At 41.5% G+C, this 13,771-nt stretch overlaps 2 protein-coding genes across 2 annotated transcripts; both read left to right on the forward strand.

Annotated features, from left to right (window-relative positions):
* The first annotated feature begins 656 nt into the window (after positions 1-656).
* On the forward strand, positions 657-7,830 carry fnta (farnesyltransferase, CAAX box, subunit alpha). Its single transcript, XM_083785739.1, has 9 exons — positions 657-824; positions 2,855-2,940; positions 3,374-3,488; positions 4,161-4,265; positions 4,753-4,879; positions 5,036-5,184; positions 5,347-5,409; positions 5,844-6,009; positions 7,208-7,830. Exons 1-9 carry the CDS (start codon positions 697-699, stop codon positions 7,337-7,339), a joined length of 1,071 nt encoding a protein of 356 aa, XP_083641865.1. The 5' UTR covers positions 657-696; the 3' UTR covers positions 7,340-7,830.
* Positions 7,831-10,613: 2,783 nt separating this feature from the next.
* tmem271 (transmembrane protein 271) lies at positions 10,614-11,411 on the forward strand (the record flags this gene model as incomplete). The annotated part of the gene is made up of 1 exon (XM_083785507.1): positions 10,614-11,411. One exon carries the CDS (start codon positions 10,614-10,616, stop codon positions 11,409-11,411), a length of 798 nt encoding a protein of 265 aa, XP_083641633.1.
* Between the last annotated feature and the right edge of the window lie 2,360 nt (positions 11,412-13,771).

Genomic DNA, 13,771 nt, shown 5'->3' on the forward strand with positions numbered 1-13,771 from the left:
GGGGGTCCTTGAAATTAAACAGACCTATGTTCTCTCAAGGGGGTCTCTTGGCATTATCTCTTCAAATGGGGCTTATGGGGGTCTGCGGGCTAATTAGTGTCAATTTGGGGGTCCTTGACATGAAAAAGTTTGGGAACCACTGTTCTACATAAACAGTCTTCAGTCTTCTTTAATACATTAGACTATCAAGTCTATCTATCAGATCAAGTGCTTTCGTTTGAAATGTACCCATTCTGCATAATGTTAATAAATACTTCAATCAATCAATCAATCAATCAATCAAGTTATTTGATCCATTTTGACATTTTTATAAAATGCCAAAATACATCTATGATAGTTTTGATCCAAGGCTAATGTTACATATTCCAAATACGTTTGCGTTATTATACTAGGCTATTTATTTATTTATTCAAAAACACACATTATTGTTCAATTAATGTGCGTCTTATTTTGAACTACATACTGGTAGTCGTAATATCCAGCCTGCTACTTCCTCATCGTATGACGGTGTCGCGTGCCCCCCAATAGCCGATCTACAAGCTCACCACGCATCACATCGCGACGCGTGGTGAGCTTGTAGATCAGCTATTTTCGGCGAGCTTCAACCAGAAGTGACGTCCGTCCCATACTGTGTGCCCACACGCTGAAAGCTCCGACGCAAAACTAGCAGTGTTTCTTTTTAGCACGTTAGCAGCGATGTCAGGTCTTGAAACAACGTCAAATGAATCTTTAGAACTCAAAGAGGACAACGAAGCAGACGCGGAGGTCCATGTCCTCCACGGAGTTGATTATGACATCGATCCGTATCGATATGTCTTCTACAGGTAGGCTACACAGTACTATCATCATCGGCGTTCTCTCTCGGAGTCAGGATTAATCCCCCCCACCAGCGCTACTACTGTACTGTACTTAGTCTGTACTGTAGTACTGGTACAATGCTACTTTAACGTCACTTTAGTGAACAGACAGTTTATCTAGAGCAGGGGTTCCCAAACCTTTTCATGTCAAGGACCCCCAAACATTTTTGACGGCTCTAGCAGTGATTTTCAAACATTTTCATTTTAAGGGCCCCCAAGTTTGATCTGAATTAGGCTACAGTCCCTTATTAAATGAGTCCCATTTAATGGCATTTCTATCTCTGGGACCCCCAATTTATATTGTAAAGTCAATGTTAATTTAACTCCATTTGGTTCCATTTTTACACTCAGTTACAGACCCAAACGGGTCCATTTGGTTCCATTTTGGTTGGGGACTCCCTCAAGGACCCCTGGGGGTCCCCGGGCCCCACTTTGGGAACCACTGATCTAGAAACCAGTTAGCGCTAATTTAAGATAATAGCCAGTTTTATTCTAGTGGCTGTCCACCGTTTCCTAAATAACAGTACGCAATTTATGATTTACGACTCTTATTTGTTTTCTAATCCTGAATTAGGCTTAATGATGAAAGATCCATCACTGTGTTTGGATGCTTGTGACCGCAGTTACTATGTAAACGTGCAGGAAGCCTGTAACGCTCAAGCCTGTCACACTTCCCCTGTCACACTTCGCCTGTCACACTTCCTGTACTCGCTTTGCCTGTAGTGCTTGCATATCTTTCTATGGGCCAACCAAGCCTGTCACGTTTTATGTAATGCTCTTCATGTAATGCTGCTAGCCACAGCCCACTGACTCCAGAAAAAGTGTCAGCTACTCAGCTCCAGAGTTAGCCCCTCTCGGAACCCTCCATAAATCTTTTCTGAAATTTGGATGTCGCTTTATTGTAGGGTCCCTGTTCATAACTATATTTTCGTATGGGAATTTTGGAACGCGGACATAAATATGCTCCGTAACATCGTATCTGCGCCGTTTGACGGCCTTTTTTTGTTTGAGTTATTCTGAATTCGTGAACTATAAGTACTTTGTTTGACCGATTTGGTCGCTTTATTTCTTCTTGTTTGTTTACCGTTTATTGTACCGCCTCCCGGTGTGCGGTTGGCTTGTGCCGGCTACATCCCTGCCTCTGATCTGCTCTGTCATAGCTATAGTGCCACTAGCTAGCCAGATAGGCGGTACAATGAGGTGTCAATAAACAAGGAAGGAAGAGAAGAATCAAAGCGACCAAATCGGTCAAACAAAGATTAAAAATACTTAACGGCTTCCGCGCCACAGGAGATATTCGCAGCGGCATGTATGGGTACTTATACTTCACAGATTCAGAAGCCCTCACACGAAAATAAGTCGTCAAAGAGCGCAGACAGGCGTTATCCACGTTGTTTATGTATGTCCGCATACCAGGTGGCAGGATACTGCTGGAACAGGACCCCATGGTCTGGGTCTAAAAAATTACAGAAACTTCAGTACCATTGGGTTCTGCTTGGAGGGCTACTCCAGAGTAACAGCGGAGCTCTAAGCAACCCTGCATTAAACCAGGAAATGTCGCATCACGACTTTCGCTTATTCCTTCTAAATCTCTGTATATAAGATATAGCTAACTCGTCGAATCTCTTAGTTACATCAATATTGTTATAACACACACACACGGGCGACACGCCACTACACACACGCACACACACACGGCCGCTATTTGTTAAATGTTTCGGGACAGTTTATTTATTTTTGGACCACAATGCTTATATGAGACAATTTAAAATGAAACTTCTACGGCCGTGGAGGACATGGGGATGAGCGTAGAGGACTTCGGTAGAGATTTCACCGTTTGTCCGCTCCGCTATAGTGCTGACATAATGAAGTGACATTATTCCGGTAGTGTCTCAGCCCTGCGGTCGCCTTTAACTTAAGGTGTCTTACTGGTTTATTCATAATCTGGTTCATGCATAATGAATTCATACACTAACCCACAGCATTTCTCTTCATAGAGATAGAAAAGAGTGGGCAGACTTGGAGCCTGTTCCCCAAGACGATGGACCAAATCCTGTTGTGAAGATTGCCTATTCTGAAAAGTGTGAGATGGTTTAATTCCATTTGATTGTAGTTTAGAACAGAACAGTGACACTGTGACATGCCAACGAGTTTTGGATCAACTCGGGCAGGCTTTCACAATCACTTTCACTTTTGAAACAATTGTGATGTCCTATCTATTGAATATGAAGGACCAAATCCTTAGCAGACCTTATATTTAACTGTACTTTCCTTGTTTTTTTCTGCAAACTGTTAATAAATATTCAATCAATCAATCAGATTGTCGGAAATTGTTTACAGCAACTCGTGACTTCAAGAGTTTAGCAAATTGATGCCTATAAACATGCAGGCCACGTTTTCAATTAATCAGTTCATCAAATTACAGAGAGAATGTTATGTTAATCAACACAGTTAAAAATGTGTCTTTACAAAAACATAATTTGACTACTCATGAATGATTCATATTTCTCCCACAGTCACAGATGTATATGATTATTTCCGTGCATTGCTGAAGAATGATGAAAAAAGTGATCGGGCATTTGCATTAACTGCAGATGCTATTGAGCTGAATGCTGCAAATTACACAGTGTGGTAAGCATACAGAAAAGTCACTTTTTTATTTTTATTTATTCAATTTATTTTTGACAATGGGGAGTCACAGCAATATGTGTAATCTATCTGCTATTTTTTCTAAGAAAGAAATGCGTTTTTTTGTCTGAAAATGGCACAAACCTAGCCAGGCTAGTAACAGTGGTGGAAAAAATACTTGCATGCTTTACTTAGGTAAAAGTACTAATATTGCAATGTAGATATACTACGTTACAAGTACAAGTCCAGAATTCAAAATGTACAGAAGTATTGGCATTAAAATGTACTTAAAGTAGCAAAAGCAGCATGTCCAATACAAGCTTACAATGCGTCGCATCGCGACGCATTGTGAGCTTGTAGATCGTGTTTGTAATAATAATAATGATGAAAATGTACTAGTTTCTGAAGTAACTAGTAACTGAAGTTGTCAAATACCAGTGGAGTAAAAGTACAATATTTGCCTCTGAAATGTAGTTGAGTAGAAGTAAACGTACTGAGATTTTTACATACTCAAGTAAAGTATAAATGTATCAAAATGACGTACATACAGCACTTAAGTAAATGTTAGTTACTTTCCACCACTGTAGTACAATAATATGAAGTAATAGTAAAAAGCCTGCCATGATCTGTGATTCTAGTCAATGTACTTGTGTGTGTGGTATTGGTAATCTGCAGGCACTACAGGCGTGTGTTACTGCAGAGCTTAGAGAAAGACCTGAGGGAAGAGATGAGCTACATTACAGCCATCATCGAGGACCAGCCCAAAAACTACCAAGTCTGGTGAGCTCTACAGAATGCAGTCAAATGTGATGCTATACACAATACATTTCTTTCTTGCATAATTATAGCCTCGGTCGCAGGCTTACTCATCTGCGAAGAGAAACGCCTGGTCACAACCTAAGGCAGAGACTGTTTCGGCGGAGGTGTCGGGTCAGAACATCCGTCAAATGTATTTACCCCGGATACGATATTTGTTCGACCAATCACAACACTCATTTCGTTCACGGAGATGTAAACAGATTTGTAAAGTGTCAGCGTCATTTACTTGAGCGGTACTTCCGCCCAAATCCTGCAACTAACGCCCCCAAAAAACGATACCGTCTACAGCGTAGAAAAAGGAGGGTATCAAGGATACCTGATTTAAATTATTATTTTGTATTCGTCCAGGCCTGCCACGATGATGAATAATCTCTTGAGATTCAGTACATTAGAATCAGGACTTTGACAAACAAGTCAACACGATTGTTTTTAAAACTCATTATTCCAGGCATCATAGACGAATGGTGGTCGAGTGGTTGAACGACCCAACAGAAGAATTGGAGTTCATTGCTGAAATTTTAAGCCAAGATGCGAAGAACTACCACGCCTGGCAGCATAGACAGTGGGTCATACAGGTAGGTTTCACGAGTCTTTAGTAGAGCTTGGAAGGAATGTCAAGGAATTGTGCCTGGGTGGTCGCAAGTGGTAGGCTATTTGTTTGTAAGGGACTAAAGCCCTGCCTTGAATTAGTGTTTTCACTATTTTGCTCACCGTTCTCATCCAACATCCAGGAATACAAACTGTGGGACGATGAGCTAGAGTTTGTGGAAAGGCTTTTGGAGGAAGACGTGAGAAATAATTCGGCATGGAATCAGAGGCATTTTGTTATATCTCGCACTACAGGCTACTCTGATCCTGCCATAATGGACAGAGAGGTTCAGTAAGTACCTTTCTTTGCAATCCAAATGTTGAGGTATATTGAGTGACGTGCTATTATAAATGTGGCTCATATCGGGCAGAAACCGCTTATCTTTTTCATATATCAACTTCATCATGCTACAGCGTCACACTTTCTTTCAATCACTTTCTTTTCTTGTACAAGATATTGTTTGAATCAGATCAAGAAGGCCCCCCACAATGAAAGCACATGGAACTACTTGAAAGGGTAAGTTGTGAAGAAACTGGAGCCAAAGCATGAATCTGCACGTAACAAAATATTGTATTTACATTTTCCCCCGATAACATAAATGCAAGCCTCCCTTATCACTTTCTTCCTGTTTATTTCTGTCTTTTTCTGTCTCTTGTACATAAAATCATTCCCTGATAACGAGAATATTGTCTGGAGCTCTGGGCTACCAATCAGTAAAGTTCCACACCTGTATTGATATCTAAATCATCTGGCAAAGATGAAAAGGGACGTATAAGGGGGCACGGTGGCGCAGTCGGTAGCCTCACAGCTAGAAGGTCCTGGGTTTGATTCCCTCCGGGGACACCGGTGGATGCTGGGGGCGTGTTCTCTCCTCCGCGTCATCAGCGCCCATACCCTAGGTGAGGTTGGCGAATGGGCCGTTTAACAATATTATAATTTATTTGTCGCAGGATTCTGCAGGATCTGGGATTATCGTCACATCCAGGCCTGTTGGATCAGGTCCTGCAGCTGAAGGAGACGCACTGTTCACCTTACCTATTGGCCTTTCTTGTTGACTGTTATGACGATGTCTTGGAAAGCGACAACCAAAAGGAAACCTTAAGCAAGGCCATAGAGGTAAGGCCTTTCAAGTCAACCTGGCATTCCTGTTTTGGGTCATATTAGGTGAAGCAATCATGAATAACATTTCATTAACGAAAATCCTGCACACTGCTTTTTACTCTGACCTGCATTGAGAGTGTCTTGAAGACACTCTTGATATCATAATGGGGTGTCCAAACATTTTTCAAAGGGGGCCAAATTAGAAAATAATGAAGGGCCAACTACCGGTACATCTCCTACCTATCATGATGTACTTTCGGCCCATATTAAAGTCGCATACAAATGCATTGCATTTCAACAAGCTGTGAACAAAACACAAATAATTCCTTTTTCAGATATGCAGCAAGGTTCTTTCTGTCTGTTTAGCTACCAAGTGGTTAACATGGATGGTACAGTAGTTAAGTAGAGCTAGTACATCTATCTTTCACTTGCATTACAATGACAGTCATTTATGACTGGCCCCACATTAAACTAGAGTTATCAGGAACCCCTCGGGACCCTCGGGAGTTGCACCACTCACTTCACACAGGTGTGATTTTTGTTTATGAAATGAACCTGCATCCGAATGAATTTGATGTGTACATTTCACAATTTACAAAACTAGCAGATCTACAATGACAATCTCAACATGCGTTGCATCGACATTTTGGGAGCTTGCAGATCTGCTACTTTCAGAGCACGAAGTATAGTCTCTGTATAAATAGCACTTCACATTCAGTTCACTCATTTCAAGTGGGAGAATTCATTACTGTTAAAATATGCAGCAGTGCACTGCGGATGGAGTGATGTACTGTATGGCAATTGTTGCATGCATTGCTTATTTATTTACTTATTTATTTATAAGTTGATGCACATGTCAGCTACATTACACTATTAAGGTTTACAGCAGGGTCCCCAGGGATCCTTAAATAGCCTAAAAAACATTTAAATTTGGTTTTTGAAATTCACAATCTAAAATGTCTTAAAGGTAAAGATTTATTTTTTTACCCAAATCTTTGCTTCTGGGCATCCCTGGAACAAAACATTTTGAAATGGGGTTCTGTGGCCAAATACATTTAATTTGGGGGTCCTTGAAATGAAAACTTTTTAGATCCACTGAAATGGCAACAAAAGTTTTGGTTTAGATTTTGGTATTTTGTAGAATTGGTTACATTTGTCCCACTGACTGACCTTACCTTTCTTATGTTGTCCCTTCGCTTTCCCTCATCAAAAGATTTGTCAAAGCTTGGCCAAGGAGAAGGACACCATTCGGAGGGAGTACTGGCTATATCTGGGCCGTTGCTTGGAAAGTAAATACGGATGCGCTGGTGCTTCTGATGGCCCAGCTCTAGCCTGCAACACCTGAGCTGAGGTGTCCATGACACAGAAAAACCATCGTCACTCCCATCTGTTTATACGGCATTTACTCATTGTTATTGTTGGTAACAACATAGCTCCTAGTTGATTAGGACATTCAGACGTAACAATGGCTTTTTAGACTAATTGTTTTGCATTGATTGTTTTTGTAATGTTTAACCATTAAAAAAAGATATAACTTTGATTTTTCATAGCATAATCCTCACCATGGTCTGTTTAATATAGAATACTCAAGTATTGTTTTTGAGTTGCCATAATGTAAAGATCGTGTCAAGCTCACGAGGACCTCCAAATGCCAACTTTAGCTGGAATATTGAGAAATATATACAGCTATTATATCAGTGATTTTTGCAATGTGTGTGAGCTTAACTTTCATGGCTGGCAATATGAGTCTAACTACTGTAATGTTCTTTATTTCCAGAAATAAACATGATTGCCATGGGAACTGTAAGTGTTATGGAAACTAAAAATAAAAAACTGTATTGCTATGTTTGTACTTTGTATTACCAAGATGCCAGTAAGAGAGACATCCTTCTAATCACTGACACCCACAACCCTTCTTTCTTTAATAAATTGACTTTATCTATGCCCACTCGCCCAGATACATTGCCACTCCATCCCATCACCACTATTTCTCTTAATGTCTGGAGATGGATAGGACAGGATAGGTCTATAGTTTCTGATGTTTGGAAGCTGGATGCAACAGATTCCAAAGAAAGCCAGGTTTTCAGAATGGAAACTTAACCGACGATCAATCTCTCAGGGCCTGAGAGCTTGATGTTTGGTTTAGGACCATAGACTGTAAAAAATATGGACAAAGCGTTCCCCGGGTCTAACATGAACGTAAAATGAAGCCTGTAATAATATGCTAATTCCTGATGTAAGTCGCCATCTTTCTAGATCCGTTTGGTACCAGCTGGCCATTGGCTGGCTCCGTTTTGGACCAGCTGGTCATTGGCTGCCCAGACAACGAGGCGGGACTTCCCCCCTTCTCCGTTGGTTTTTATTTTGACTCGAGTGGGAGGAGAAGACTCTTGAGTGGGAGGGGAATCCCGATCATAGACTGTAACGGTAGCCACGCCCCTCAGAACATACGCGACTTTATGGTCATTTTTTTAATTAATGGGACCATAATTTTCCAAAAAGAATATTATGACATTAGAAATGAGACTTTAAACTAGTGACTGGAAGAAGAAAGTATTCATGACCATGTTTATTAAGGTAATACAGTCTAGGTGAAGTTGGGCCAAAATACATGGGCCTCTATGGAGCTATGGGGATTTTTGGGTCCAGTCCAGCGCCACAACAGGCCATTATATGAACTACCGATTTCAAATGAGGCTTCACGAAATATCTGGCTGACTGCCCCCCTGTTTAGGACTCGGGCATGTTCAACAGTTTTTTTGTCCTGGACTCTGAAGCTACACATGAGCGCCACTAGATGGAGATGTTTCTCCGTTTCGCTCTAACTGCTGCCATCCACGCAGAAAGTTGGCATACCTCAGGTCAGGTGTCTTAATTTTCACGAGTCACCTTTGAGTCACCTTAACAAAGGACCAAGTCTTGTAATTGACACTATAGTTTATTAAACTGTCAAATATATTAACACAATTACAGGTTAGTTATTGATCTAACATGTAATTGAGTTAATATATTGTATTTATTATTAAACCTAATTTATCCATCAATAAACGATTTGGCAGCAGCTGTTTACACAGTACATTAAGTTTTCTGTCAAACTGTATTACCTTTAGAAACGCAGGACTGCCCTCTGATGGTCTTAGAGAAGAAAACTTGCAACCTACTTGGCGATGTTGGGCAGTTTGCCATCCGAGTATTGATCAGACCTTATACTGTCTAGCTTCTAAATAGCAAACAATAGCAGGGTAGTATGGCTGGCCATTAATGACTGCAATACATCTCAAACGACTCGGCTGTCCACAGTTCTGATCATTTATTAAAGTGTCTACAACCCACAATGCTCAAAACAGCAGCATAAACTCAAAATACCTAACCAATTTGCACTGCAAGCTATTGAAGTAACTATTAATTGCTGAGAGTATTGAGCAATCACAGAAATGCAACTGCATGGTTTGTTGCCTAATATACAGTATAAGCTGGATGGATGACGTTACGTAGGCCTAAATACAAGATGGATATGGTTTAAGTTCACAGTGGCATCATGCAATTCAATTGCACGCAAGCCTGAAACTTGGTTGGAAAAAGTGGCACATAATATTAGGTTACCAGTCCAGATGATAGATCATATGTCGGTAGACATATCACAATGTGCTGAGAATAGACAACATCCCACCAAATCCAATAAGGCTGCATTTTGGGAGGATCATTCTGAAGGGTGTGATGTTCAGTTGTTACTTACACCATTTCCCCCTGATAGCCTATATACCCATGACGAGCAACAGCCTACAACTGGCAGGCAAGTGAGAAAACTCCTTCAGTTGTGCCCTTAATCCAAAGTTCGAAGAAACGACCAATTACCGAGAATTTTGTGCCATTAGTGTCAAATAAACTTGTAAATGGAAAACATACCTCAGATTCAAGTTATCAAATGCTTCTATATGTTGAGGTGTTGTTCTTAGTCTGAAAGTTTAAAGCCTAGTCGTAGCCTACCGTACGAGCTCGGATGCGGCGCAACGCTCGGACTTTCGTTCTTTTTTGGGCGAGCAACACACGGTCGGACGAGGTAGGACTTCAGCACCACAGACAGCAACCCACATGCAATTTGCTCTCGTAGCCTGCATATAAGTTAATTGCTTATTTCTCCTATGGCAGTACAGCCCACGGGTTACTGGTGGTAGGCTACATAGCAACACAACCCCTCCCCCCCACCCACCCACTGCCAACAAAAACATTCAGTCCGGTGACTTGGAAGACTCTGCACTCTCAACGAGAAAAAAAAGAAAAAAACTTTGTGAGTGAGCTTTTCCGGACTAATGCTGTGGGTGGGCAGGGCAGGAGGATCACACCCAGCATGTAGTTTAATATGGATTAATCGATAGTCGGCTGCAGAGATAACGCGTTCTTCCCATTAAATATTTATATATTCCTGAAGCAGCGGCGGGATGTGAAAGAGACGCAACAGCACGAGCTGAAGCTCAGCCGTTTGAACAGCAGGCAGCAGAGCAGTGGCACATCATATAATGTCCCACCAGGCTGCGAGTGCTTCGCGGGGATACGAGGAGGACAAAGGAGGATGAGGGAGGGAGAAGGATCCAGGAGAGCGGCAGAGGTGGTGGAATATAATGAAGTTGAGTGGGAAAGGACTGTGCACCGTCGTCTCCAGCTTGCTCCTGTTCGTGTGCGCCGTGTGCGAAGTTGTCGTGGGATTGAGATGCATGTCGCTGGGCTCCGCGGTGAAGGTGCAGTTCCACCTCAGTGCTGCGGCCGGGGCATTCTACTCCGGGATACTCGTGGCGATCGGGCAGGCGCTCCTGGGGTTCGCGCTGCTCTGCTGCACGGACAAGCCGGGCTGCCAGAATTTCTCCCTCGTCGGCGTGCTGGTGTTCCTGCTGGGAGTTCTCACAGCCTTCTCCGGCGCGGTGGTGGACGGAGACACCGTTTCTCTGGTGGAGCGGAAATATTCACACTATTGCCTCCGCGCGCTGCAGGTCGTGAACCCCGTCTGCGAGCAGCTGAGAGCTTACCAGCGAAGTCTGGTCATCTCGACAGTTCTTTGCACACTGGAATGCATCATTGGGCTCATGAACCTGGTGATAATCAAACGGTATAAAACGGCGCAGTTTTACAGAAACAGGCAATCACAGTTGAGGCGGAGTACGGGGGCTATCGTTTTCAACGAGGAGCGGGACTTTTCCTCGTCTGAATTCCAACCGGTGTCCTACATCAATCTGGGTGTTTTCCATGTGTTTGACGAGACAGGTGCTTCGGTACAATGCAGGGGACACCCGTCAATTGAGCTCCCGGGTTACTCACCCACGGATCCAGAGCTCAATCGTTCCTATCCCTTTTCGTATCCGCTCCCCAGCGAACAACCGCCTGCATATGAAGACATTTTCCCGGTGGAGGCATGCAACATATAGCTGCTCTGGACCCAGCAGTGCTTTATTATAGATTTTGCCGCGACAATCACTGACGTTACGCTTAAAAGGACTCCCCAATCAGTAAGTTAAACTGAAGAAAGGACAAATGGTTGTGAATTTGATTTCAGTTTCAGACGATTCCTTCTCATGATTATATATTTTCGTATACGCTATCTGCCTGATTCATCGGTAGCTTTATTGTAAACCACGCATCAGAATCATGATTCATGCACATGATCAGATTAAGTAACAGGCCTATTGCAGGATTTCTTCCCACAAAGACGAGATCAAGGCCTTTAAACACCACAGTCAGACAAGCTTGCTAATGTTACAGCAGAAGTTGTGTTTCTGGATGTTTGCTGTTAACATTTTTACTTGTGAATAAAAAGTGTATTTATCCCTATACCGCTATATGCCAGCTGATCCTGTTGGTCTATATGTTGGCTGCTTGGTCACATATCCATAGGCCTATATGTTTTGTGTTTAAATGTGTGAGATTTAGCTGAATTTGCGCTTAAGTTGTCATATGACCTAACTTCATCAAGTTTTGTTCCTATACTTTAAAGTAAAAAGAAATTCCCTACACGACGAATGGGATCAAATTAATCTACTTACAACGAATAGGTCATCAAAAAGCACGGCACACGCTATGAGGTAGGAGGACTTCAGCACCATGGAGAGCAACCCACGTGCAATTTGCTCTATAATAGTTAGCCGATTTGTTTGTTAAGCCATTCAATAAGTAATCCATTCAATGTCACGGCTATACTCAATATAAAACCAAATAATCCGTCGTGTGATTAAACACATTATAAAGGGGAGTGGAACAAGGGGATGGACAATCAATCAATCAATCAACCAACCAACCAACCAACCAACCAATATACGTTTTTTAGAGGAGAGAAACCAAGGGAGACACGGGAAAGAAGGCAAAGTCAGCATTTTGATTTGCAGCCAACCAGCTTATGTGCATGTGCTTCCAACAGCAGCTGGGTTCCTCCTTATAACCACTACATCATTAGGTCTACTGGACATGGTCCTTTAAGACATCGAATTGTTTCGCTTCCAGCTGGGTCTAATTTTGTCAAAACAGTGAAACTGTATCTTACGTACTGAGCCAGTGACATTTAAGAATGCTCAATTAAGTGCGTTAGGTTTGTTTATTTTCAATCAGTCATAGTCAGCACTGCTTTAATCATCTGATCTGTCCCTGGGCACACGTGTATGAGTTTTGGCTGATTGAGTTGGGGATTAGAGGGGGACAGCCTTGCATGCAGTAGCATGCTGCATGCAAAGAAGCTGCATACAGAAAGAAAACGCATGATAAAAAGGACATTGGAATTCAGAAAAAAGAAAGAAAAGTTAGGACAGGACACAGAGAAAAATAATCACACCCGTGTGAAGCTAATATATTAAAGTCTAACTCATGTTGATTAGGTGATGTAATAGCCATGTAAAACAAACGGTGTCAAAACATTAAATTAAATTATCTTTGTTAATGTTTGTGTTAGGGACAGGAAAATTCTTTGTTAATGTTTGTGTTAGGGTTAAAATGAATGTTCCCTTCATTGTCAATGGCGTTTTTAAAACAAACATTGAACTAAAAACAAACATTAAAGCATAGGAGGGGCCCTCAAAAACACAATATAACATACTGTAGTACTAGTAAGACAAAAGAAGTTGGAACAAAAAATATACAACAGTAAAGTAAGAGTAATAATTAGAGTGCAGGATAATGAACAAATAAATAAATCTCAATAAAAGGCAACAGCAAACAGAAAGGTTAAACTGAGATTGAAGCACGCATGCAGTTTTCGTGGACTGTGTTCTAGTATGTGGTGCAATATAAAAACTGCACACTTTTCCCATATGTATATTTTGGCCCTAAACCATTCATGCTTTATAGATCGACAGTAGTATTTTGAAATGGATTCTTTGAGCTATGATGATAGCTGAAATAGTTTGTGTTCTTTCCTGCTCCCTCTCCTTCTGCCTATTATTACAATAAAGAAAGAGTCCCGCAACAACCAAACTAAACAAGACAGTGGTGGACTTTAACTAAGTACATTTACAATGCTAGTACATAATTGGAATATCTTTATTTTTGGAAACTCATGACTTTCGCTCTGCTACATTTCAAGTAGGCCTATAGAAACATCACACCTTTTGACTTACAAAAAATATGAAGAACTTAAGCCCTATATTTCAAATAATAGTGAACATATATAGGTGTGACACGGTGTGAGGTTGTAGATCGGCTATTTTCACTCTTCTTGAAAGTGTAATTGGGTATTTATTTACTTCAGTACTTAATACTTTGTCCACCACTGACAAAACAACTTCTATACTTCACTTAGTCC

This window comes from Protomyctophum parallelum (genome assembly GCF_964188405.1).
Source record: "Protomyctophum parallelum genome assembly, chromosome: 16".
In the NCBI taxonomy this organism is placed as follows: Eukaryota; Metazoa; Chordata; class Actinopteri; order Myctophiformes; family Myctophidae; genus Protomyctophum; species Protomyctophum parallelum.

Bases quoted from the DNA above. Each gene is read 5' to 3' on its own strand.
- fnta (XM_083785739.1), top strand. From the start codon at position 697: ATGTCAGGTCTTGAAACAACGTCAAATGAATCTTTAGAACTCAAAGAG. The intron at 4,880-5,035 runs GTAGGTTTCACG...TCCAACATCCAG, and splicing joins ATAGACAGTGGGTCATACAG to GAATACAAACTGTGGGACGA. The intron at 6,010-7,207 runs GTAAGGCCTTTC...CCTCATCAAAAG, and splicing joins CCTTAAGCAAGGCCATAGAG to ATTTGTCAAAGCTTGGCCAA.